This window comes from Camelina sativa, chromosome 3 (assembly GCF_030686135.1).
Source record: "Camelina sativa cultivar CO46 ecotype springtype chromosome 3, ASM3068613v1".
NCBI classification, from domain to species: Eukaryota; Viridiplantae; Streptophyta; class Magnoliopsida; order Brassicales; family Brassicaceae; genus Camelina; species Camelina sativa.
Genome location: NC_141882.1, coordinates 9022230 through 9049302, shown reverse-complemented (window position 1 = coordinate 9049302; position 27073 = coordinate 9022230). Strand labels below are relative to the sequence as shown.

At 35.4% G+C, this 27073-nt stretch overlaps 4 protein-coding genes and 2 pseudogenes across 4 annotated transcripts; 2 read left to right on the top strand and 4 right to left on the bottom strand.

Moving 5' to 3' along the window:
* Positions 1-353: 353 nt before the first annotated feature.
* Positions 354-3244, top strand: LOC104776319 (putative beta-1,3-galactosyltransferase 5). Its single transcript, XM_010500359.3, has 11 exons — positions 354-852; positions 1015-1114; positions 1222-1280; positions 1387-1592; positions 1692-1755; positions 1854-1926; positions 2015-2135; positions 2227-2314; positions 2408-2533; positions 2645-2754; positions 2852-3244. The coding sequence occupies exons 1-11, from the start codon at positions 755-757 to the stop codon at positions 2998-3000; spliced, it is 1194 nt and encodes a 397-aa protein (XP_010498661.2). The 5' UTR covers positions 354-754; the 3' UTR covers positions 3001-3244.
* Positions 3245-3339: 95 nt separating this feature from the next.
* Positions 3340-5171, top strand: LOC104778822 (putative F-box protein At1g21990; annotated as a pseudogene).
* Positions 5172-6536: 1365 nt separating this feature from the next.
* LOC147946707 (uncharacterized) lies at positions 6537-7193 on the bottom strand. Its single transcript, XM_087507215.1, has one exon. The coding sequence runs from the start codon at positions 7191-7193 to the stop codon at positions 6537-6539; it is 657 nt and encodes a 218-aa protein (XP_087363341.1).
* Positions 7194-9713: 2520 nt separating this feature from the next.
* LOC104778821 (auxin response factor 4-like) lies at positions 9714-10877 on the bottom strand. The gene is made up of 2 exons (XM_010503249.2): positions 9858-10877; positions 9714-9764 (listed from the first exon to the last, which is right to left on the bottom strand). Exons 1-2 carry the CDS (start codon positions 10875-10877, stop codon positions 9714-9716), a joined length of 1071 nt encoding a protein of 356 aa, XP_010501551.2.
* A 2429-nt stretch (positions 10878-13306) lies between these two features.
* LOC104778820 (uncharacterized) lies at positions 13307-14305 on the bottom strand (annotated as a pseudogene).
* Positions 14306-21049: 6744 nt separating this feature from the next.
* On the bottom strand, positions 21050-25348 carry LOC104776318 (phosphatidylinositol 4-phosphate 5-kinase 1). The gene is made up of 8 exons (XM_010500358.2): positions 23675-25348; positions 23404-23568; positions 23085-23250; positions 22762-22872; positions 22484-22677; positions 22244-22374; positions 22067-22160; positions 21050-21777 (listed from the first exon to the last, which is right to left on the bottom strand). Exons 1-8 carry the CDS (start codon positions 24826-24828, stop codon positions 21477-21479), a joined length of 2316 nt encoding a protein of 771 aa, XP_010498660.1. The 5' UTR covers positions 24829-25348; the 3' UTR covers positions 21050-21476.
* Positions 25349-27073: the final 1725 nt, after the last annotated feature.

Genomic DNA, 27073 nt, shown 5'->3' with positions numbered 1-27073 from the left:
CAGCAAACCAATCACACCAAAAACGTTTACGAGAGACCAACCATATGAAAAAGCGTTTTGTAATGTTTTATAAAATAAAATGTAATGTAATTAAATGCTTGTCAATGAATTAAAAATTAGTTGAATCACACGCATCTCCTTTCTTTAGTGAATACAATTTGCATGTTGAAGAAGAATTCATGATATCGTAACACAACAAAACCCAAAATGAAATACATGTAACTATCATCTACACTATTATTTCTAAGTGAAACTTTTGAATATATTTGATTGGTTGATTGAATTAAATACGAATATTTGTTAATAAAATGAGTTATAAATTCCGTATGATAATTTTCCTTAACTGCAGTTTTGAATGCTTTATTTCCTATAATTAGAACCACAAAAAAAAAATCTTTAACTTCCAAAAGTATCACAAAACTTGTGTGGTTCATATGAAAAACTGTTTTGAGAGTTAAGAAAAAAAGTAATTAAAATTCAATAAAACCATATAAGGTTATTTAATTTGTTTATGTTTGTTTAGTCAAGAAGTTCATTTTTTCTTTGAACATATATATAAATGGAAGTAAATCACCTGCCATACTTAGATGACTTTGAATACTAAACAGTCAAACTTTGCATTTAATATATATAAAGAGAGTGTTACTAATTTTCTTCACTGCATGTTGTAGTAACTTGCCTTGCCGTTATTGAAAATTTTTCTTCTCGCTTCTCTCATCTCTCGATCTCTCTCTCTCTCTCTTGTGCTCTCACCATGAAGCACACCAACAAAGTCTCCAAGAAACTTACCTTGACATGGGTTCCTCTTCTCTGCATTTCATGCTTTTTCCTCGGAGCAATCTTCACTTCCAGGTTCTGTTTTTGTTTGGTTTTGCTAGCTTGTTTAATGTTTTTGAGTTTTTTTCCTTTTTTTTTTTCCTTCTCCTTCATCAATTAATCTTTCTACGGTTATATAGTAAATTGAAATCATGTCTTCTTGCTTTTTCATTATGTTGTTGTTGTTGTAATTTTCAGATTGCGATCAGGTTCGTCGGAATCAGGTAGCCAGCTCATTTTACAGCACCGGCGTGATCAGGAACTTAAGATCGTTTCCGAAGACTATGCTCATGAGAAAGTATTATTCCTTAAAAAATTTAATCTCATTTAATTGTTTACAAACGTTATTTGGGTGTTCTAACAAACTCTTATTTTTTGAATCTTTGGATTTTACCTCAAATACAGAAAAAATCACAAGAAAAAGATGTCATGGAAGAAGTTTTAAAAACTCATAAAGCCATCGAGTGAGTGAATCTTTTTTACTAATGATTTTTTTTTTTTTTTTAAATCTTAGATCACTTGAATGTTGATTAATAGGATTTTGATGATTATACACTTGTGACCACGCAGATCATTAGATAAGTCAGTTTCTATGCTTCAGAAGCAGCTCTCTGCTACACAGAGCTCTCAAAAGGTTGTTGTTGATGTGTCAGCCACCACCAATTCTTCAACAGAAGAAAACCAAAAGAAGAAAGTTTTCATGGTGATTGGTATCAACACTGCGTTTAGCAGTAGAAAACGTCGCGATTCGCTTAGAGAGACTTGGATGCCTCAGGGTATTTTGTGATGTCCCTCCTTCAAATCTCTCTGGTTATTACTTTCATTCTTCATTGCCTCTAATCTTTATTAATTTTTTGTATGTAAATCTATCACAGGGGAAAATCTAGAGAAATTGGAACAAGAGAAGGGAATTGTCATCAAATTCATGATTGGACGCAGGTGAATTAATTCATGGAATATAGTGAAATGAATGCAATGTATAGGGTAATGTTTTTTTAAAAGATTAGACTAATACTCTTTCTTGAATGTGTTGGCAGTTCAACGCCAAATAGTAGATTGGATAAGGAAATTGATTCAGAAGATGCTCAATACAAAGATTTCTTTAGGCTGGTGAGACCAATTTACTCACCAAGCTTGATTCTTCTAGGATTTGGATCTACGGTTTTCTTGATTTTGCTTTAATTTTTAATCATTGCAGGATCATGTGGAAGGATATTACAATCTGTCTGCAAAAACCAAAAGCTTCTTTTCTAGTGCAGTTGCAAAGTGGGATGCTGAGTTTTATGTCAAGATTGATGATGATGTTCATGTCAATCTTGGTACCAAAAATCTGTTTCTTGAATACTGTTAAGATTTTTTCTCCTTGGATTTAAATGTTGAATATATTTGCTCAGCCCTTTGCCTTTTCAGGTACGCTTGCTTCCACATTAGCTCTTCACCGTTCTAAGCCAAGGGTCTATATTGGTTGTATGAAATCTGGACCTGTCCTTACTAAAAAGTAATCTTCCCAATGTGTGATATTGTGTCATTTTTTTAGAATACTCTTATTCTATTTGTTCGGATTTTAAACCATCTTTTTTTTTTCCTCAAGGACGGCCAAGTACCGTGAACCCGAGTTTTGGAAATTTGGAGAAGAAGGTAACAAATATTTCCGACATGCTACAGGACAGATCTATGCCATCTCAAAGGATCTTGCCAAATACATATCTGTTAACCAGTATGTAACTAACTACGTGTTATATTATATTGGATACTTGATAGATTGCAATATGTTTTACCAAGGGAAATGAAAATTAGCTAGTTAAGCATTTGATGTATGACTTTGTAGGCCAATTTTGCACAAGTATGCAAATGAAGATGTGACACTCGGGTCATGGTTCATCGGTCTTGAGGTTGAGCAAATCGATGATCGTAATTTCTGTTGTGGTACTCCTCCAGGTAAATGCTCTTTTTAATATCTTCATATGCCCTCAGAAATTAGTAAGGGAATGTTTTAGTTTTTATCTCATGCTGTATTACTCTCTCTTTCCAAAAGACTGTGAAATGAGGGCAGAGGCCGGAGAAATGTGTGTGGCGTCATTCGACTGGAAGTGTAGTGGGGTATGCAGATCAGTCGATAGAATGTGGATGGTTCATGTAATGTGCGGCGAAGGTAATAAAGCTGTGTGGGATGCGAAATTGTAACTCTCTTGCATAAGAGAAAAAGGATAAGAGAAGAGATGAATATTTTGTTTTGTAAAGAACCAAAAAGTTCGCTTAGTGGGAGAAAAAGCTGCCGAAGACCTTTTACTTCATTTAACTTTCTTTTGTGAAACAGACCTTTTTAGTTCAGTATTTTCCTTTTGTTTTTGTGTTTGTGGAAACAATAAAATATGGAAAGAGAGAATGGGACTTTTCTATATCAAAGCATGAGAAAATTTGCTTATTATTATAAACCCTAACTCGGGTCTTATCAATTTGAGACGATCAAATTGAGCCACTTGATCGATAATGGAGGTGAATCTTGTTAATTTGTTTTAGTTTATGCGTGCCAAAAGCGTAGCTAAGGATTTAATTAGCAATCTCCCAGATGAGATTCTTGGCAAAATCCTGTCGTTTCTTCCGACACACGTTACTGCTTCCACATCGGTTCTTTCCAAAAGGTGGAGGAATCTGCGTGGTCTTGTAGACAACCTTGATTTGACTGAGGCGGGTGGTCGTTTTTTAGTCTTCCCTGAGTTCGTGGACAAAACACTTGTTCTCTTAAACAATCCTGGTTCAATGATAAGGAGATTCCATCTGAATTGTGAACATATGCATGAAGAATCTCAGTTAGAAGGTTGGATTCGCACTGTTATGGAGCGCGGCTTCGTTGAAGTTCACTTGGAGACCGTAGGTATGTATAGTATAGAGACTGAGTTCTTCACTAGCAACACACTGGTTGAGCTCACAATATGCGGTGGGTTTTATCCCCACGGTCGTCTTCCTCCTGGGGGCGTGTTTTTCCCAGCGCTCAAAAGACTCTCTCTCGTCTCAGCTCCGTTTGCAGATTATATCATTTACGAGCATTTAATCTCTGGCTGTCCTGTGCTTGAGGAGTTATTCCTACATTATCCTGATGACGGTGCATGGTCCCCCGACTCGGTGTGGGAACGTCCTTAGCCCTTCCATCAAGCGACTCACCATCCTTTACGATTTCCCTGAAGCTCCCAGTCTTGTGTACCTTGACTATTCTGGTCATGTCTCGGGTTGCTATGAGGCTAATTTGGGTTCCCTGGTAGAAGGGAGACTCGATCTTCAACCATGGGAGCAACTTAGTAGTGATACATAGGACGAGGACGGTACAGAGGATGAAGACAGTACAGATGAGGACGATATAAGTTCTTATTATCCTGTGAATGATTATTTGGGTGATGTTACGGGTCTGGAAGACAGTACAGATGAGGACGATATAAATTTATAGCCAAGTGCATGCATGATATAGGAATCGAACACTGCACCTATAATTGACTCCCAGTCACTTTAACCACTAGACTACTAAGATAATTTGGAATTTTTACAGCCTGTTACTTACTTATTATATTTATAGCCGCAAGCTTGTGCTTGCCTTGCTTGGCCTCATGGCCGGCACTGGTTGCAATCATAAATAATGTTAGGACCCTTCACTTGTCTTCAGATTCGCTTGAGGTCAGTTTTATTTGCTATTTGTTCTTTCGTTTGATATTGTTTCAATCTTGAAGCGTATGCGCTTAGCTAGCTAACGAAAGTCTCAAATTCTATGTATCTTTGTTTTGTGTTGTGATAAAATCAGGTTTTGCACTCTCTGTGTCAATCAATGCCGGTGTTTCACAACCTCCTTACTTTATCTTTTGAGAGTGACAAAGAAAGAGGCTGGCAGGTGGTGCCACTTCTTCTCAACAGCACGCCAAACCTAGAAACTTTAGTCATCAAGGTAAAGAAAAAATAACAAATTAAATCTCATTTGATGAACAACTCACTCTTGTTTTATTTTTGCTACGTATGAATTTACTTTCGCTTTTAGGGACTTGTGCAAAAAGTTACAAGTATATGTGGGGACGTTTGCCTTTGCATCCCTAAGAAGAAGAGCAAGAAGGTGGAAGAGGGAGTATGCTGTTTAACCACATGTCAAGTGAAGGTGTTAAACATTTCAGGGTATAGCGGAACTTGTAGTGAGCAGAAGCAGGTGATTCACTTCTTGGCAAATTTGAAATGTCTTGAAACTGTCAAGGTGCATGGGGGTTAAAGTGGATCACGGAGAGGACAACGATAATGATATATATACGTACTTGAGAATTACCAATGCTCTTATGAAGCTTTCCAGAGTTTCATCAAACTGTAGGATCCATATCCTCTGATGTGTCTCTTTTCGCCCTTTATTTATTTGACAAAACCTTGTTCTTTGATTGTTGCAAAACATTATTGTTTAAACTCTTAAAGCTGTTTAGTTTAATTTATATATTGTAATATTTTCTAACATCACCCAATCAATTATGTGGTGGCTTTTTTTGTATATATGATACCATCTCCTTTCCTTATTTGTTCTATCTAAGAGCATGAGATTTTCAACAAATTGGATGCTATCTATTAACCACTTATCATCCAGCTAGCCTTGCAATAACGGGTTTGGTGGATGAGTCAGAAAAAATATATTTGTATCTGATAAATTTCAAACTTGGCAGCCACGAAACAGTATGCTGTTTAGTTTAACTTTTCATCTAAGAAATTGTTCGTTTTATCGTTTTAATAGTAACTTGGTCGCCTATGATCAAATTACTTGATAATTACTATTGCAAATTTGCAATGAGATAAGTTCTTATATGCAGTTTGTAGAAAATACATATATAAGAAAATCACAGAGGATGAGTAGAGTGATGTCCATGGTATGTAATATTGACCTAGGGTTAAGAAACTAAGGTAGGTTCTTCGTCTTTTCATCTATTAATAGTATTACAAATTTTATTTTTCTCATGAGGCTTGAGTTAGCAGTGATTCCTTCTTTTCTATATTATATTTGTAACATATACGGTTAGAAAGTTCTATAACATCCGATTCATAAAGTTTTAAATTTTTTTTGATGAACCTTTGGGATTTCAAGTTAAAATCTTTGAAAACCTTTTATAGTTTTCTTGCAGGTGAGTGTGGCAGACGAAACAATGCCCTTAAAGACTTCTAGCTCTCATGGGTTGTGCCCAATATATTAGCATAGAAATGCATCACACAATGATGTTAAGGGCAGCTTCGTTTACTCATCATGGACCGCATATAAAGGCTTAGAACTTCATGCCTATATAGATATCACCCGTCAACAAAATTAGCAATACCTCATCGACGTTAATATAGCTGTTACTAATGGTTTTTCTAAGGTACCAAAACTACTTTAGACTTTAACGAGATATTTCATATTAACGAAATTAATATAAGGCTCATTTACGTATGCACAGTGTTACATTGATATAGTAGTTAAACATGTTTAAAGCAAAACAAAAAAAAATACATCCGTCAACAATTACTTTAGTTTCTAGATTTTTTGGGATAATACACTAAGCTCAAGTAATTCAAAGGCGTAAATGCAAGCTGGTTTTGTGAGTCTCAAGGTATCATCATTACAGAGTGTCGAAGAGATTAATTGAAAACACTACCTATAAATAGCCCAAGATTGACAAACCTTAAAACTCAAGTTCCCTTTCACCCCTTTAATTTGTCAACCAAGTACTAATTATCTAATTTTCACATGGTAACTCGAAACGGCACAATGGACAATCATGACGGGTCGCAAACCATTCCACAATACAGCAATCGTCAAACTCGTGTTTGCAGGGTAAGGTCACGACCAACTGTCCCGTTTTAAACTCCTCCATGCAAATTGTGCACTTGCTGGCGTCAGAGTCGTTGGACGTCTCCTTATTGTTCTTGTATAGTTTCCTTGACAAAGAGCCAACCGCAAGCTTACTTGCCGGTCTAGACAGGATATCATTGGTGGTCTCATCCAATGATGCTTGAATGGCCTCTTCATCAGTCGGAGAAGGAGGTAGAGGAAGAGAAATTACCTTAGAGGTCATGTACACTGACACAGCACAATCTCGAGAGGAGACCGATGAAATCAAATCAAAGACAAGTTCAGTGAGTTCAGAGCAAGCAAAGCATGCATATTGGTACGTGAACCCTACTGAGCACAACCAGTACCTCAGTCTTGTCACTTGATGAGAATGACCGCCAAACACGATGTCTTCGAAGCAAACGTACGAGATCACGAAACTTAGTGTAGGATCAATTGATGTGCCCAACCCTAGGACACTTACGTGGATGTGGAATGTTCGAGCATCTTCGGGTTTAGGATTGTGGTCGATTTCGTGGCGTAAGGATAGTTGCGATTCCATTGCTCTACCAATCAAAGAAAAAATTAAAGAGAATCGATCTGATGGAGTTTAGGGTTTCTTTCCTTTAACTTTCATATATATATATATATATATATATATATATATATATATATATATATATATAAGTTTTAAGTTTTCCAATTTCGTTAATCTAACTCTGTTTCCAATTTTTGTAATTAGCCAAATACAAAAATAATTTTTTCTTTAAAAAAAAGTTTTTTGATAAAAGGTATATTCTAAAGTAATGCGGAAAGTACTGTACATAGTTATGACGGTTAAGTCATACAAAAACTGAAAGATAAAATAAGAGAGAATAAAGAGCAATGTTGATAAGATCACTAAAAATAGAAAGTTTTAGAGAGAGTTACCTTAAGATGGAGATATAGCATTAATTGTTCTCATGTCACCTACCTTTTGTTTGATCCTCTCTTAATGCAGTACTCCCTCCGTTTCTTATTGATTGATTTTCTGAGTTTATCACACATATTAAGAAACATTAACTTTTTAAAAATCGTTTAATTTACAAATAACACCACATTCAAGAAACTTTCATTAATTATATTATAGATTATTAAGATTGTTTAATAATAGACCAATCAGATGTAGTTATCTAATTGTAATAAATTACCTAGTAAAAAGAAATGTATTAATTAGGGTCTAAAAATCAATTTTTCAAACAAGGAAAATACTTAGGAAATCAATCTTAAAAAAAATGGAGGGAGTAGTTGATTTTCTAGCCAAGAGTTCTTTTGCTTTGTATTGATGACCCCAAAAAAAAAATTGTTTGTATTCCCAAATGTACCAAGCAGTCCAAACAGACTTCTGATGGAAGAACAACAACCAAATGAGTTTTATACTAGCACACGCTAAATTCTAATCGTTAAGAGCATCTGATCCATCAGTAAAGAATGTCTCTTAAATTATGATAATATTATTTATAATTTAGTTTAATTAAATAATAAAAATTTAAAATTTGAAAAATCTTACACCACCTCTTTTGGTTATAATTATGGGTGTCTTTAGTATTTATTTTCTAAAAAACAAATTTAAGATACTTATGAAGAGAAACTCAGAAAAGAGAAGAATGTCTTAGAGAATACACTAAATCCTTCAGACACTTTTACCATACATGTCATTTTTCTATTGGATTTAATTTTATTATAATTTATATTTATAAATTTTAGTCTAATTAAAGACACTTCAAATCTATCACCAATGGTGATGCTCTTATAACTAATAAGAAAAGACTAAGTGGCAAATGAATATGTATGGAGGAGTGCCTTGGTGTCTCTAGGAAGAGATTACGGTCGTTTGATGCTTTGAGCAGTTGAAATAAAGTGCTTATGTTTTGTGTAAATTGACTAAATTCTATACCTAAGCATAATACATAAAAAGGACGTTATGATACTATTCAGAAAGAAAAAAAATACACATCTAAATTTAAATTTAACTCTAAATTTAAACCTTAAACAGTCAATTTTGCACCTTAACCATAAAACGTAAATTATTAACTAAAAATCTTCACAAAAAACCTTATCTTAAAAAATTTCTAAGAATTAGTACACACGTATATTTCATGTGCATGTACATAAATTGAGTTTGTAATTTTACAAAATAAACATCTAAATCTAAACACTAAATTTAAACCTTAAACAGTCAATTTTGCACCTTAACATCTTTGACTGCTCGAGCTCGACCAAAGATTTTTTTTTTTTAGATTAGTGTGTTAACCGAACCGAGAAGCGAACATAATCCAAAGAGGTTTTGCTTTTAATATTGGTATATGTACGGCTCTGTTCGCGGAGTTTATTATGGGTTGTATATTGCTTGGGAGAAGGGTATAACGCGTGTGGAGTTGGAGGTAGATTCAGAACTGGTGGTATGTTTCTTAACGACAGGGATTGAGAACTCTCATCCGTTGTTTTTCCTAGTACGTTTGTGCTATGGCTTTATCTCAAGGGATTGGATAGTCCGCAGATGGCTTAGCTAACTATGCGTTTTCGCTTCCGTTAGGTTTCTAGTCATTTATTTTATGTGTGGAACTAGTCCGTTCTATTGCTTTGCAGGACTCGGTTGGGTTTTCCCTTTCATAGTCTGTTTGTCTGTAATTTTCTTTTATTATGAATAAATTGGGAGACACTGTCTCCCCTCCGTTACCAAAAAAAAAAACATAATCCAAAGAGTCGAGAATTAAAACTGAAATTATTCAAGTGGGAAAAATTCTATTTTATGTACTTGGAGAAAAAACCTTAACATCTTTGACAGCTGCTCGAGCTCGACCAAAGGTTTTTTTTTACAGATTAATGTTTTAACAGAACCGATCTAGAAGCGAACATAATCCAAAGAGTCGAGAATTAAAACTGGAAATATTCAAGTGGCAAAAATTCTATTTTATGTACTTAGAGAAAAAAAATCCAACTTTGGTTGACCTAGTGGTGGAAGATAAAGCTGCGAATCCATAGAGCAGAGCAGAGGAGACGTCCCACCAAATAATATGTGGTGTACTTATTGTATCAGAAATCAAGCCTGTGTTTGTCTACTTTTTCCTCCCTTCTTCTTCTTGGTGGTTCCCTGAGTTATAGTTGAGTTACAAAATCAGACAAACCAACACGAAACTTATAATAGAAATGAGGTCTACTTAGATAAAGCTTGTATGTATAATACCTGAACCAAAGAAAGATCCACACCAAACATCATAGTCCCGTTTTTGCTTGTCTTCAAAGAGACCTCCCATGGAGAAAATGTATCCCTCTTGAAGCATCCCGGTTCATCCCATTGCACGGATATACATTTCCACATACTTTTCAGCAAAGTACCATCACATGATATCTTGAACGTTGCTTCTGTAATGGTGCCTTGATGTTCTCTGTGATCATCACGTTTACTAACCCTCACACCGCTTGCCCAGTCGGAGCCAAGAACACTCTCGAAGGCAGGTACCGGTACCAAGAAGTCAGAGTTAACATCATTTGGGTAATATGTAATCGTGGTACAAAAATTCAGACTTAAACTTCCATGTGCTCTGCTAAACGCTTCAAGGATCAGATTGTTTCTTCTTCCCACGCTCACCGAGCTAGCTCTCCTAACAGCAAAACGAGTGTTATCCAAAATGCGGTCTCTCAAGAAGAGCACGACATCACCAACTTGAACCGATTTGTCTCTCACAAAAGAAGCCCAATCATCAATCAGCAAGTAATCTTGATGGTCATCTCTGAACATGAGCTTGAACGTCCAGCTTTTCTCAGCAAAATCTATCACCGTAAATGTGGTAAACTGGTCAGAGCAGACACCTAAAAAGCTCCGAGAAAGCGAGAGTTGTTGAAGATGCGCAGGCTCATCGATTGGCTTGGCTAAAGTAGATATCATATGCCGCATAGTCCCCGTTGGTGGCTTAGGTGTAAAAGCACGAAATTTCTCGGAACACGGCTTAATATGAACTTGTGCAAATACCTCATCTGTCATAGGATCGGCACTCAGTATGACCCTACCTTGAACAGTACAGTGAATGGCAGGCAAATACTCAAGGGATGATAATACTTGCAAGGAAGCTGAGCAGTGATCCGCGTGCCCTTTAGGAATGTACTTGACATGATCAGACATGAAAGGTGCTACAACATCAGCACCAGCACACGCATTCCAAAGATCTCTGTGAACTGGTGTACCATCATCTGTATTCGTCGACATATTTGCAAGGTTCTCCACCTGTTTCCGTTCAAAGAAAGACAAGAGATTAGTATTCTAGTTTTGGTTGGTTTGTCACTCAAACCTACTTTATTTATACAGAGTATATCCTAAAACAGAGTTTTGGTTGGTTTGAAAATCCCTAGTTTCCCCCATCAATTATATTCTAGTTTGCCAATATTAATCCTTGGCGATTCATCTGTTAGAGAGTCCTTAAAGTTTAACCAGTTTATAGTCATTATTTTAACTCTTCCTAATCGATCGGCTAAGACGACAATGACACTAGCACATCAACAACATTGCAAGGCCTCAAAACTGTATCCGTTCTTTAGACAGGAAAGGAAAAGACTACATCTGCTAGCTAGAGATTTTGTCAAAACAGAGAGAGTTCTCAATTCCCAAACCTGTTTAAAGACGTTAATTTCTCCTTCTTTTTTTTTCCAACATTGAGACTACCAACCACATCGATCAAGACTCGAAACTGTTTCCGATTCTAATTAGAGACTAGTTGTGTTAGACGTTTCTCAAACCTATTCATGGAACTCGAATCGGAACTTCAACTTATCGAACAGATTCTAAAATACTTGCGAAACAGAGACAGTAAGAGATCGAGAGAAGATAACGTACTCAAACGAAGGAGAGAGAGAGAGAGAGAGAGAGAGAGAGAAGAGAGAGAGAGAGAGAGAGAGAGAGAGAGAGAGAGAGAGAGAGAGAGAGAGAGAGAGAGAGAGATTCTCACCTGCGAACGAGAGGTTCTGAGTTCAGCAACTTCTTCCTGAAGCAATCGTTTCTTGTGATTTAGACTTCAAACGAAACGAAAGAGAAAATGGAAGAGAGATCGAGAGAGATATATTGACTTTTACCTGCGAAGGGTGCGATCTTGAAACTATCAAAATCTTGAAATCAATGTTTGGGTTCTGAAATCAATTTGGTTCCGCGCTCCTGAAACAATCAAAATCTTGCTCCTTTTCTTGGACGCATCTATGTGTGTAAAAAAGGAGTTGGGGAAAGAGATATATATATATATTTATATATATAGTTTACTTCAAGTACACGGTACTTTTGAATTTTGTTGACTTCAACATGTTTGGTTGCATATGCCCGAGAGCGAGAATGAATCCTTAAATTTCAACATATTCTATACACCATGAGTTTAGTTAAGAGTAACTTTCAACTTTAATAATAAGCAGCCTAGCACACCGATTATATATATCAACTACAAAAAAAAAAAATCATACCCTATAACAAATTCATTCAAAATAATAATGTCTATATATATTACATATGTTTAAGGGTATGATTTTTGTACTTGGTTATTATCAATGTGCTCAATCACAATTTGATCAATGTGTGTGATTGGTAATGTTTGGAGATATATTGACATCAATTTGGTACGTCAAAACAGAAACAGAATTGCTTCTTCCTAAAAACTTTTTGCTCAATATGAAATTTCTACTTCTTAATGGTGACTATGTGAAAATCCAGTTTAGAAATCAGAATGAATAAACCAGAATTCCAAATTCAGTTGAAAACAGAAACTAAAATGTGAAAATAATTTAATAAATAATATAAAAAATATCTCAAACGAGTTTGAATGTCGTCGACCAAATCTATCACATGTTTAGCAGAAAAGGCTATAACACATTAACACATTCTTGAACATTTGAAAGCAAGAGTTCAATAAAATTTGAAAAGCTCAATGATCTTGGGGAACAGACATATGACTTTTACAAATTATTTAATATTATAATAACGTTAGCATCTGTTCGGCACCTCATGGCTGCGACAGCGATAGAAACTAAAAAGTATAAGAAAATAAGAGAGAGAATCTTAGATCCCTCTTCAATTTAGTCGCAGCTGACTGGTTTTTGCACAGTTTATCAGTCGCTATAAATAACAACGGCAGCTTCTCCAGAACTAGCGACGGAAATTCCATCTCCTGCGACTGTATTTTTTTCAGATCAACTTGATTTTTGCCTTTGTCGACGTCTTATTTTTGGGTCGCCGTTGCTATCCCAGCGATTAGATAGCACTACACATTACACAACACACGAGATATTCAAGTTATACTTCACTCGCTATGGAAAGAAGATAACTCCAGTCCAGGACCAAATCGCCATCAGCTGTGCATGGCTACTAGATTCAAGTGATTATGCGTGGACAGTGCCTTGGTCTCTAACTAATTTTTCCAACAGAGTCCTCACATACTCTCCTCTCTCGCTGATTTCGTGATTTCGAGTCATCAGCAACCATATCAACCTCAGCAACATGTACAACAAACACAATCACTTATGCAACTTTGAACTTTCTATAATATAAAGCCATTTACCTAAATTCTCTGTTTTCGTAAGCTTAAAAAAAGCCAAAGACTGAAACCCCTTAAACAATTGAACTAAATTCTTGAGCACGTTTTACCGCAAGTAGTAGTTCGTCTAACTCTCACATGGTAACTCGAAACTGCACAATAGACAAATATGATTGGTGGCAAACCACTCGAGGATACAACTAGTGTCCACATGGTAAGGTCACGACTCTTTCTCCCATTTTAAACTCATCAAAACAAATCATGGAAGCTGGACTTCGTCTTCTTCTTGTATAATTTCCTTGACACAGACTCAAGGACAAACTTACTTGCCATTTTAAATCGGATAGCAGTGGTGCTCTATTAGAGTCTAAACAAATTACAAAACTCAAAACCTTTATTAAGAACTTAAGATAATAGAAATTAAACACAAAACAATGAGGTAACATAGCAAACAAATTCTTAAATAGAATTTCTTCTTTTCCCTCGGTTAAACCCTAATTCCCCCACCCAAACTCTTGGAGAAAGTTCACCACCGAGCTTCAATCCTATTTATAAGAGAAAATATAACACCAAAAAATTTAAGTAAATAAATAAAAAATCTCAGGGTTGTGTTTCCTTCTAGAAGTGAAAGACGTTCCAGTTCGGCTCTTGGATGCGCATTACACTCTCATCTATAGGGAGATGCTTATACTCTTCGTATTTCATCGTCGTCTCTTCCATTAATGATTTATACACTTCAACCATAGCAGGAGTACTCCTCCAGGGCTTAAAGGTAATATAAATTGACAGAGCACAATATGGAGAATAGTTAACCGGGTAGAACATGACGTAAGTGACAAGTCTACTGAGTTCCGTCCTCGCAAAATCAACCTGAGAGACATTGAGACGTTCATCGTCCTCTAAGCAATTCAGTTGTTCCCATCCATACCCCGTGAGGCTATCCTGAAACTCTCTGGCAGGCAAGGAGAAAGCCAGTATTGGCCGGCAATCTCTTATAGGATCTTCCGACATTAGGATGCTCACATAGACTTTGATTCTCCCAGCGTCTTCAAGTTTAGGATTGTGGTCGATTTCATGGTTGAGGGATACTGTTTCGCCATGAAAATCCATTACAAAGAATACGAGGTTTGCTTTTTAGGGTTTCTTCTCTTTGTTGGAACGTTGTCTTCTGTTTATACTTTAATATATATATAGGTTTTGGACTCCTGCAGGGCTTGGATCTAGGAGGAGGGATCAGTCCGGATTTGTTCAGTTAGGTTTTGGTATATATTATACGGTTTTATAGGATTTTTCTGTTTACTAAATATATATCATCGATGATTTAATATTGTTCGAACAATATCCTTAATTTATTTTTATTTTTTGTAGCAAATAAACGTTGATATATGGTCCAAAAAAACTCAGTGTTTTGTAAATTGTTCAAACAATATCCTTAAAATTCCGGTTTATATTCTAAATAGTATGAGCCCGGACTACGTCCGGAAAAATAAATATTTAATAAAACAAATTTAGTGTTAAATCTGTTTTGAGAACATTAGTGTGGTTAGTTAGAAATCAAACCTATATCCATATATACCAAATATTAGAAAAACGGATCAAGCCTAATACAATTTTACGCTAATCTATAACGTATTGGGAGTCGATTTTATTTTTGAGTGAGGAAACGGTAGTGTTGTTGGCAATCAAGTCTATCACAAACCACAAATCTTGGAAGAGTCTATGTTCATATCAAGAGAGTGAGGAACAAAAATTCAAAAGGATTGAAGAATGTGAGAACCATAAAGATATTCGGACAATATGAAAGATATAAAAATAGAAAGAATACATATTTCCTTAATTGATGTTCTCTCTTCATGATTTTATTACTACAAATAATGATCCTTTACGCAACATCCAAATGTATTGCAAATTGCAAGACTTAGATAAAAAAAGCAATGTACGTATTGCCCATTTACAATTTAAATAGTGTCATGATTCACGAGATTTCTCAAAGAAGTGAAAGACAACATCATTAGTATTAGGATGATGCGTCTACAATTCGTGTTGTGCTAGTGACTATACTTTTGTTATAATTTTTCTAACAAATAATAATAAGTACTTCTTTGCAACTGTTTGTAACAAAACAAAGAAGTATAAAAACACAAGAATAATGAGAAAGGGATAGCTAAAGGGAGGTGTCCCCTTCATGGTGGGACATTATGTTGGGTGTGTTAAAGAAATAATGTAAGCTCATTTTTTTAAATACACGAATGGGCACATTTGGTGGCTTTTTCAACCTCAGACAAACATAGTCCCAAAGTTGAGACCACTCCCTAATTTCCCATACTTCTTGTCTTCATTTGGGCCTTCATTGTCAATATCTCACACCCCATATGTCTGAATCCATGAAAACTACATCTTTAAAATCAATAAATTAAAAAAAAAAAAAAATCCATATCTAAACCCACACTACCGTAAAATCTAAAATATGTTGGCACCACTCAGTTCTTAAATTGCAATGTTAATGCAAAGCATACGTGCAGAAACACAGCTCAACCATGTTTCGAACTATCAGAATCATTAAGATGACAAGCTTAATTATACCACAACTATGCTGTAAGTATTGAAATTTACGACTAATATATATATATATATATATATATATATATATCTTAAAGTACTATTGTTTCTAAAGAATTTAGAGAATAACATAACTATTCACCGAGAAAAGTGGATGATATAATGAAATCATGGCCTAGGATTGACTTCTAACCCTGATACATTTTCCAACAAAAAGCTTTCAAAAGGTTCATACTCAATCTTTCGTTTCAGATTTCAAAGGTACTCCATGTAAATTGACGTATTCGTACTAAAATCACAGATTGGCAAGATATTTAGTTTTTTTTTCTATATATCTCATGGATTAGTCTTGTTTAGTCCATGGTTAGTCTTCGGTTTCCAAACACAGATTAATCAATCACATATAAATTATTACGTAAAAAACGTTTAAATCCAACTCAATGCATGGTATTCTAAAGAAATGGATATATATATTGACGATAAATTTTATTAATAAAATAAACATTATAATTGCTATTAGTCTGTTAACTCTATTGTTGTTAACATTAACGTCAATATATCCAGTTTGTAGAAGACAGACACAGACATGACATAATAAACAAGACGTAGACATCGGCCGGTGAGACAAAAGATCTTACTGTTGTAACTTTGGTAAATGTCTTTGACCAACGCAGTAAAAATGGAATAAACAAATACTTTATACACTTTCTTAAGAAAATTGGTAAATCTTTGTGATACTCCTCCTTTTCGTAAAAATTGTTGTTTTGGAATATTTTTTTTGTCTCACAAACATTCATATTGTAAACTTTAAGAAATAATCATTTAAAATATTTTAAATTTTAAATTGTTATTAGTTTAAAATTAAATAATATCTCTTTAATAAAAAAATATATATATTTAAACTCAATAATTATTGTTTTCTTAAAATGTGTAAAAACTTCTAAACATCGATATATTTTAGAGACAGAAGAAGTATTAAAACAAAAAAAGAAAAAGAATATTAGGCATGCAACGATTTGACAGACACCTACAAGCTACTCACTAACCTCTGTCCTTTTCATATATACTCACATAGTATCATTATATTTCTTTTTTCGTTAATAATAATAAATCAGGCTCTTAACACTTGACAAAAAAAATGAAAAGTTGGTCCCAATAATTAACTACAGTTAAACTTTAACCAAGATTACAATACCTATGATTTGTCAGGGTGCTCTTAAACAAAGACTATTATTATTACCTTGGGATTTACGGACACTAGGATAGGATCTCAGAGAATGGGAAGCTGATGACATGTTAATTAATTGGGATTAATTTTAAACCACCAATAGGTTGAAACTTTTTAATATTTTATTTTGTAACTCTGACTTGTGTTACTTTCTTCTTCGCTGCCCCTATTGGTAGGATGATATCTTCTTAATTTACTTATATTTCAAATTCCAAATTGGTATAATCTATTAATATCTCTAGGCTAGGCATTGTAGTTCTTAGATAATTTGTCAGCTTTTAACATCTAGTGGATCTGTGAATAGGATATCATGTGACTCATGTCTATATTTATTGTTTGTTAATGTCTAATGGGATTAATTACTTACTTTTGCTGATGTACATTTTTTTGTTTTTTGGGGCAAATGCTGATGTACATTAACATGTTCTTAAAGACTTGTTTATTAGTACCAATGAAAGCAATTATATGGACTGTAGAAAGTATTAAACTTAACTAGATTTTAACCCGCGGTATACTACTAACATATAATTTCTATTATAATTTATATTTTATTTTGTATCTATTTGTTAAATATTGAATATTTTGTAAATAGAGGAATAACTAAATTTTCTAGTTGTTGTGCGGCTAAATATTTATATTATTTTTTAACCCGCAATACACTTTATGACCATTTGTTTGTTATATTTAGTTTGTTTTGTTTTTTTAGCAGAGTCCAGACCAGCGTGATGGTCGACTCCCTGGAGTAAGGATAGCTCTAGGCTGCCCTAGAGTAAACCACCTTCTCAACGCTTGTTTTTTTGTCGATCTGATGGCCAAAGCTGCTCAACGCTCCTCACCATCCTGAAGAAATATGAGAATGCATCAGGACAAATGATAAATAAAGCTAAATCAGCAATTACATTCTCATCCAAAACTTCTGAGGACACAAAAAATGAGGCACAACGTCTACTAGGAATCCTAAAGGTGGGAGGTCTAGGTAAGTATCTGGGATTACATGAGATGTTTGGCAGGAAGAAAAGAGACCTATTCAACCAGATAATAGACCGAATAAGACAACGATCCCGAAGCTACTCCTCCAGGTTCCTCTCTCCCGCGGGTAAGACAACTATGCTTAAATCAGTCCTCTCGGCAATGCCCACTTACACTATGTCATGTTTTAAGATCCCCAAGTCATTATGCAAAAGAATTCAATCCGCTCTCACGCGGTTCTGGTGGGATTCCTCCGAAGAGAAAAAGAAAATGACATGGTTAGCCTGGAACAAGATGACAAAATCTAAGAGAGATGGGGGTTTAGGTTTTAGAGATATTACCAATTTCAATGACGCCCTCCTTGCGAAAGTGAGCTGGCGAATCCTCAACCGACCAGAATCATTGTTAGCAAGACTTCTCCTAGGCAAATACTGCAAAACAGAGTCTTTCCTCACATGCTCGGCCTCATCAACAGCCTCACATGGCTGGCGGGGAATATGCATTGGGAGAGATTTATTGAAATCTCAATTGGGAAAGGCTATTGGCTCCGGAACTGATTCTTCTGTCTGGTATGACCCCTAGATCTCTCTGACCTCTCCCGCAACACCTGTAGGACCACCACCAAAAGATTATCAACATCTGTGTGTGAATGATCTAATATGTCTTAACTCTAAGACCTGGAATAGAGAGAAGATACGAGAGATTTTACCTCATCATGAGGAGGAAATCCTCCTCCTCAGACCGAGTAAGCTAAATGCCCCAGATCGCTACCTCTGGCTCCCCACCAAGTCAGGAGTTTACACAGCAAAATCTGGCTACCATGAGGCATCAAAAGAAAGTAATCACCAGACTCATCAAGACGCGACGCTGAGAGACTTCAACTGGCTCAAAGAAGTGTGGAACTTTCGATGCTCGCCCAAAGTGAAATTCCTCCTTTGGAAAGTACTAAACAATGCTCTCCCAACAGGGAGAAACTTGCAGGAAAGGAATATCAACCCGGATGCGGTTTGTCCCCACTGTAATGATCAGGAATCGAGTCTCCACCTCTTCTTCCACTGCCCTTTGGCCAAGCAAGTATGGAATCTAGCTCCTTTCAAACAAAAACCAAATCTGGAGATGATTACCAATGTTCGACAGGGGATTGAAGTAACCAACAAATTAACCTGCTTACCTCCAACTGGTATTTGCCAAGGAACCTTGTCGCCGTGGATCCTCTGGGCGCTTTGGACCACCAGGAACAAGAAGATATTTGAGAAGAAATCCCCAAATGGCCCGGATATTGTATCTACAGCCATACATCAAGCGAGAGAGTGGATTACAGCCCAAGATCTGCCACCACAGATCCCTAAATCTCACCAAAATCCCTCGGATCTAATAACTCGATTAGACTCGATCCGGTGTTTCTCTGATGCTGTGTGGAGAACTGATTCGCGTGAAGCCGGCTTGGGATGGATCTTCTCTGACTACCCTGTGATGTCGGAGACCCAAGGCACAACTTTTCTACAAAACGTGAGCACCCCCCTTATGGCTGAAGCTTCGGCTCTACTTTTCGCCATTCATCAGGCCCTCGATCTAGGCATCAAAAACATCATCTTTGCTTTAGATTCGCAACAACTAATCAAAGCACTCCATTCAGAGCCCCTCTCCAAGGAACTCTACGGGATTCACCATGACATCCTTCGTCTTTCTCTAGGTTTTGACTCTTGTTGTTTTAACTTTATCAAACGCGAGAACAATCAAAAAGCCGATTCGTTAGCTAAATCGGTTTTATTGTCCAGCCCGGTTTGTAACAATTGATTTCAATGAAATTTCTGGTTTGACAAAAAAAAAGTTTGTTTTGTTTAGTGTTTGAGATTCTATTTTGATCTTTAATTTAACAAAAAATAAGGGATCTAAATACATAATCAGTAATTATACGATGTGATTAAGTCACATTTTTCTTAATGATTTAATTATTTTATACAATCTTAGTTATCAACTTGATTTTATGTCAAATATTCTAATATTAGTAGTGTTGATAAATAATTAAATGAAGATTTAACTCGTATTAACATAAATTTAATAATATTTTATTAATTTCAACATGTGCTCTTTATAACTCATCTACTATATAACCACATTATATAATATTTTAGAATTTTTTAATTTTACATATTCGTAATAAATTTTTTATTAAGTTTATATATGTTAATTATAATATTTAAAAAATTGTCAATCGAAGTTTTTTTTACGTGTAGAATCAAAGCTCACAGATTTTGGAAAACAAAATAAGAATCAAATTGTTTTTTTCTTTGTTTACGAAGGATTCCGATATAGAATATCTTCAAAACGCAACATAATGTATGGTTAAATATATGATAGTTTCTATTTCCATATTGATTGCTGTTATTTTTTTTAATTGAAATGAAATGTAAAATATTTAGGAAACAAAATCTGGAGTAATGTTAGTTTTGGAAAAATTTTAGGGGTTAATGTTGTAAATAACTTTTTAAATAAACAAAAAACTAAAAGGGCATAACACAAAATGTATTTAAAAAATGTTAATATAGATGAACATAAAATACAATAAAAGCAAATTTCGGAAATTAAGAGATAATTATAGATGATGGATGCAATATGGATTGTAGATTAAGTTGGAAAAACAAATCCTAGTGTAGTTAATTGAATTATATTGACAAACAAAACGTTGTGAGCCTTCTCACACTTTAATTTTGGTTAAATATCTTAGACATTAATTTGAAAAACAGTTACATACTTTGTGAAACTAATCACATATGAAAACTAGACTAAAGAGATTTAAGAGAACATTTTCCAAAAGAGTTTGTAAAGAAGAATAAAAGAATGCAAGTAAAAGACATGTGGTGTTCTGGTCTAGCTTTCTCTACTTTCCATGAAACCAACCCCATTTCAACTCTTCCTTCTTTGACCATTTTTTTTTCTTTTAGTTTACTAATTTAACTATTTCGTATTTACTGTTTACCATTTACATTGCTTTATGAACATAGATAGAGTATGTAAGTGGTAAAGTTGCTTTGAAACAAAATTAAAAAAAGAAAAACAATGGACCCCTTTAACTTTGGATTGTTAAGAAGGGGTCCTATGAAAATATGGGGATTAAGAGAAGTAGTTAATTGTATTACTTCTTTTATCCTTAAATCATTTTTTTCTGTGACTTATACACTTTATCTTATTCCACATTTGGAATTTAACCAAACCCAACATTTTTTCTTTTTTCCTTGTAATTTCTTGTCTACCTATGTACTAAAAAAACCTTCACAATCTATATTCACATATATAAATCATATATATAAACGGCTCACCACAAAGATAAATAAAGCCCCCTCCCCACCCCCACCCCACCCCAAAACTTAACTGATTTGATCATCTCAAAATTATACGTGAACAGAATCCCAAATTGCCTTTCTTCTATCTTTGAGATTACCTTTTTTTTTACCCTTCTCGAGTCAGCTTTTTATCACATTTCCGTTGAGCAAAAACAGCCGAGAATGTTAGTTATAAATTCTTAGCCTTCTTATCTTTTTTAGCCGTCTTCAATGAAGATCCTACTGATGAAGTCTCTGAACCTCTTGGAATAGAGTTTAGGATCAACCGCTGAGATGGAAGCAGGATCAGCTTGTAGTGACTTATATGCATGCTCGATCTTTTTGGTTATGTCGTAGTCTTGCAAGATGTCAATGACTCCAAAGTAGAGAACCACTTCGTACATCTCACCGTGAGATGGATAACTGGCTCCTCCTGATGAATACTGATCAAAATCGCTTCTCCGGACCATTCGTTCTGCTCTTGCTGGCATGTTTGCACCTAATCTGATCGATGGTTTCCTGTAAATAACAGATTTGTAAATTTTGAGCAAAATTGATGAAATCATGAATTGACTGATTCTTTATTTAGTAAACAGGACCACATGCTTTGTTTTCACACTCCCCAAACAATATTTGCCAAGCAAATTTAATCATTCCTACATTCATCAATATTCAATACTAATCCGAAACTGAATCTCTCAACCACTCCATGTCTCTACAATAATCAATGGCTATGAATGCAAAAAAGCTTCTTCTGTGAAGTCAACTTCTTAACGTTAAAAATTACACCCGGATCAACGATTATTACCTGCCAGCTAAAATTCGGTCCATGTCTTGAAGCTCAGCCTCTACGAAGCGACAACCGCGCATGAATTTCTCATTCTGATATGAATCTATCCTACCTGCAAAAGATATTGACATAAATCTCATGATAGGTCGACCTCAATGGGGGGACACATATAGAGAATGATGATGTCTACGTTACCAGATCTCAAAACGAATGGAGAAAGCCCCATCTTTTCTCCTGTGTTGTCATCACGGAAGTGCACACCAACTAAAAGGCTATAATCCATTATTCTCTCGGCTTCTAAGAACTCACAGTCGCGTTTTATTTGCCTGATCATGAATACCGATAAGAATTAGACATACGTTTATGTTGCTGAATACTTTCCATAGCCAAGAGGCAGGCATAAACAAAAAAAAAACTGAGAAGCATGGAGCTTACTTCATAAGCTCTTGATACCAGTTTCTCTGAAGACGGAAGGCAAAATTGAGATCAAGGTCCTTGAGTGTCGTGGTCTCATCAATTTCCCCTTCAGGCTTTGCAGTACTGCGTCCATGAGAAGACCCTTTGAGGTCAAACCGTCTCTGGATTCTATACTCAGAGCAGAACAAGTTGCCCATGACGATGAACCGAATCTGATAAATAGCAGTAAGCAAAACAATAAATCTTCTGGACACTAATAGACTCATGAAGCTTTAGATGAACAAACAAACACATACCTTTTGGCCACCAACAGGTTTGACACAATGAACACCATAGAATCTAGTCACAAGGGAGTTTTCGTATTGGCAGACATGTTTGTAGTAACTTGGAAGCATTCTTAGAAGAACCTGGATAGAAGAAGACAAACGCTTCAGGTCAAATTTGATTAGCTAATCACAGACTTAGTGGGTTGAGAAAGTAATGTGAAAGCAAAGAGACAAACAAACAAAAGAGTGTCCAATCCGCTAATTAAGTAAATTAACTAGTACAGACAAGCTATTTCAAAGAAGACAAAAATAATAAGGTGAACAACAAGAAGAGGCAAACAACAACTACCAACCTTGACTTCTGATTTCTTCACCGTCTTGATCATAAATTTATCATCTTGAGTTAGGTAAAAGAAGCTTCCACTTTTTCCAGGTGAAGACAGTTCGCGGAGAGCATCGTTTCCGCAAATAGCTAACATATACTCAGCTGGATCCACTTGGAAAAGCTCCCTGAGACGTCTACAAACAAAATTTCCCCAAAAAAGAAACACAAAGCATCACAAATATGTTCACAACCTTATCAAGTAAACTCAGATTTGGGTATAGCCACATCATCAACCCTCAACAGATTCAGCAATTTGCTAAATTGAAACACTTTTTCAAAAAGGTTACCTGAACACTAAAGGGCAATAATCCTTCCACCGGAAATCCACTGACTGATGGGGAGGTGTGGTCTTAGTCCCTTCCGGTGGAAACCTTGTCCAAAATTTCTCCTTTGGATCGAAATCAGTCTGTTTAAGATCACGAACAATGGAAGCATGTTTGCCCACAGAATACCTAATCCAATCACACACACACAAAAAAAACCTCCATTTAGAAACAACAGAGAAAAGCCATCACACACACAAAAAAAAAAACCAAACCAAATTAGAGAAAATTTCACCTGATTCCTAATTGCAAATTGAGCATCAAATCATATTTCTTATGCCCTTTAGAAATAGTCTCACCAGGTTTCTTAGCCTCACCATTAAACCAACAAGGATTCTTCTTAAACTGCCTAAACCCATCACGATCCACAGAGATCCTATCTCTATAAATCATGGAAGCTTCAACGTTATCAATAATATCACAAGTGATATCACCAGCTTCACCATCAGACTCCCAAATACAGATTCTTGGGAAAACTTTCTCACCTCCCAAACTCCCAGCTCCACTATCAACAGAAGATCTCTTCCTAGTACCAGCAACAATCAAATCATTCTTGTCAACACCATTAAAGAAACTCCTCATGATATTACTCTCATTCCAAGCACCAACACAACAACTCCCATCACTCCAAGTAAACACACCACTTCCTTTAGGAATCCCATTCTCCCACAAACCTTCGTATCTATTCCCATTAGGCCAAACAAGCAAACCTTTCCCAGATATCACACCGTTACGCCACTCTCCAGTGTACTGGTTCCTCCCGTTTCTCCAAACGTAACGACCTCTACCGTCCTGTAGGTTCCTTCTCCAAGTACCTTCGTAGAAGTCTCCGTTGGCGTAACGCTTCTGCCCGTGTCCGTGTTTTCTATCAGCAACCCAAGTTCCTCTGTAAGTATCACCATCAGCTCCAGTGAAAGTGCCAAAACCTTCCATTCTCCCGGATTTGAACTCGCCTTCGTATGTAGCTCCACTAGGCCACGAGAATTTGCCTTTACCTGAAGCTTTGCCTCGTTTCCAATCACCTTCGTACATGCACCCATCTTTCCAAAGATACTTGCCGGATCCGTGTGGAAACCCGCCGGAGAAGCTTCCGATGTAGAGATCTCCGTTTGGAAGCGGCTTCTCAACGTCAACTAGAGGCGTGGGAGTCACGCGCCGTGTCGTTCCTTGAGATCTCGATCTCACCATTGGAGTAGAAGACTGAGCTAACAACAACACCAAACCGTCGTCTCGTCTCTCTACTTCTTCTTCTTCAACAAAACGCTGATTCTTCTCAACAACAACCTTGTTTTTGTTGTTGTTGTTGTTCTTGTCAACGACGACGCTGCTGGTTAAAATCAGTTCAGTAGCTGCTGCTTCTTCTTCTTCGTCTTCTTCTGATTCACTCATCAGAGAATCGTCACTCCACTCGACTCACAATCTTCTCCAATCTCAGATAATGTCATTCGCTTGAAATCTATAAGGGTTATTTCAAAAAAAAAAACAAAACAAAACTGATTCCTCAGATTCCGGCTAAGATCCGCCGTCAAAAAAAAAAAACAAACCACCGGAGATTTTGAAAAGGGTTTGGAAAAAAAAAAAAAAAAAAAGCTTGAAACTTTATAATAAGGGGATTAGGTGTTTGATCAGAGAGAGATAGATTTCACAAGTATTCTAAAATCTGAGAAGAAAACATTGTGAGATTTCGTACAAACGCTACAAGAACATCAAAAGAAGAAAGATGAAACCAAAAAAAAAAACAAAAGTGAGAACAGAGACAGAAGAGACGATACAGCAACAAAACATATAAAAATAAAACAAAACTCTGAATATAATTTTAATTTATAAATAAACTTGAAAATAAATATAAAAAAAAAGGGAAGAGAGAGAAAGTATTGGGAAGCGGACATAAGAAGCCCACCACCAGCCCGAAAAAAGAAACCACAATATTTAATTACTACTTAAATTTTGAAAACGACACCGTGTTGTATGTAAAAATAGTAAAATACATATACTCGAGATGGTTTGGAATTTGTCTTTGTATAATTAAAAGCGACGATGATGATGTAGAGTTTGTAGTAATGTAGTAGTATGGGATACTCAAAATACAATACGTTGAAATATAAATTAAAAACCCACGTAGAAGAAGACCAAATGATTGGTTATGGTCTACCTTTGTTTACTTCTTTTTATTTTGATAATAGAGAGAAATGATTAATGATTTGAGGATTATCGAGAAATCTTGATTAGGAAGCGAGTTTCCAGGTGATTGTCTTTTGTTTGATGTCTTACTTAATTTAATTTATTACTATTTTTATAAATTCTAAAAAACTTTGTTCTCTTCTGTGATTAGATGATCGTTGGCTTGGTGGGTTGGTTTTTTAATATATTGTTATCTTTTTCAGTTTTGATTCTCTTCCTACTTGCGATTGATTAATTAGTTTATAAACTTATATTATTATTATTCCGATTTGTAAAATATTCGTGTTTGAGTTATTTCAGTTCGCCTAATATTCCCATTTTGGATAGTGACAGTAGATACAAGTGTATGCGTTGCGAATTTTTAAAAGTTGCGTATTGTGTCCGTCAATTTGTTTTTTTACTTCGGATTTTTGTCTGTCCGTTTGATATTTTTTTAATCTATACATAAATACGAATATTCTATAGAGAGATACATAAACAATGAAAAAATAAACACACAAATGTTATGAAAATATGCATATGTTGAGATATATGTGTGTACAGGTCTTATCTATAAAATAAAATGGTAAACTAAACTGTGATTTGCGATGCTAGAAGTAAATAAATTTGATAAAAAATCAAATTTAAAAGTTCGGTAGTGTTTCACATAAATAGTAAAATAGACATGTTCTATCCTATACGTTCGAGTACTTTGATTTGAGGTGCCCAATATATATGATTGTGATTTAAAATAAACCACAACATCATAAAAACTAGGGTGCAACCGTGCAAGTAAACTTCATAATTTACACGTACTTACATGTCATAACATAAACATATATATACACCACACCATTAATTAAGTATACTTCTAAAATTGTAGTATTATACGTGCGAGTGGTCAGTGGTGATTATGGCTCTGGACTCTGGTGGTAGTTTGAGCATCAAACGCATTTAATCACAGTTAAAAATCATTAGTATAGTACATAAAATAGTATGGTACAACTACAACCGCATTAACAAACGTAAAAATATTTACAAGGGAGCGTAAGGTGTAATCTGAGGTTGCATTTTTTGAAAAAAAAAAAGCATTTTAATCTCTATTAAAATGTTTGAAAAATCCTTAAATTCAAGTTCGATACATATATTTTTTGTATATCCTCGTGAATATTTACGTAACATTTGTTTAATTTTCTTGCGTTGGATCTATTATATTCCACACTTATTATGTTCTTTCGTCTTTACTACACCGTTTTATTTTTTCATTCGGTACTCGAAGTCGACGTTAATGTTGGGTTGGGGTGGATCCCCAGTAAAAACCTATATACACTCATTAATTTGTGTCCACATCAATGAAAAATCTCACTCGATACATAATTATAATATATTGGGAAAGAGAAAGAGAGAGAGAGTGTATGGTTGAATGTATTTTCCCCATTCATACGCCATGACGCGTTGGTACTCTACGCCATAC

Excerpts from the sequence above, each read along its gene's own strand:
- LOC104776319 (XM_010500359.3), top strand. The coding sequence starts at position 755 with ATGAAGCACACCAACAAAGTCTCCAAGAAACTTACCTTGACATGGGTT. Across the intron at positions 1,281-1,386 it reads AAAACTCATAAAGCCATCGA|ATCATTAGATAAGTCAGTTT; the intron begins GTGAGTGAATCT and ends GTGACCACGCAG. Across the intron at positions 1,756-1,853 it reads AAATTCATGATTGGACGCAG|TTCAACGCCAAATAGTAGAT; the intron begins GTGAATTAATTC and ends ATGTGTTGGCAG.
- LOC147946707 (XM_087507215.1), bottom strand. The coding sequence starts at position 7,193 with ATGGAATCGCAACTATCCTTACGCCACGAAATCGACCACAATCCTAAA.
- LOC104778821 (XM_010503249.2), bottom strand. The coding sequence starts at position 10,877 with ATGTCGACGAATACAGATGATGGTACACCAGTTCACAGAGATCTTTGG. Across the intron at positions 9,765-9,857 it reads TGGATCTTTCTTTGGTTCAG|GGAACCACCAAGAAGAAGAA; the intron begins GTATTATACATA and ends ACTATAACTCAG.
- LOC104776318 (XM_010500358.2), bottom strand. The coding sequence starts at position 24,828 with ATGAGTGAATCAGAAGAAGACGAAGAAGAAGAAGCAGCAGCTACTGAA. Across the intron at positions 22,873-23,084 it reads TGAAGAAATCAGAAGTCAAG|GTTCTTCTAAGAATGCTTCC; the intron begins GTTGGTAGTTGT and ends TCTTCTATCCAG. Across the intron at positions 21,778-22,066 it reads GACCGAATTTTAGCTGGCAG|GAAACCATCGATCAGATTAG; the intron begins GTAATAATCGTT and ends TGTTATTTACAG.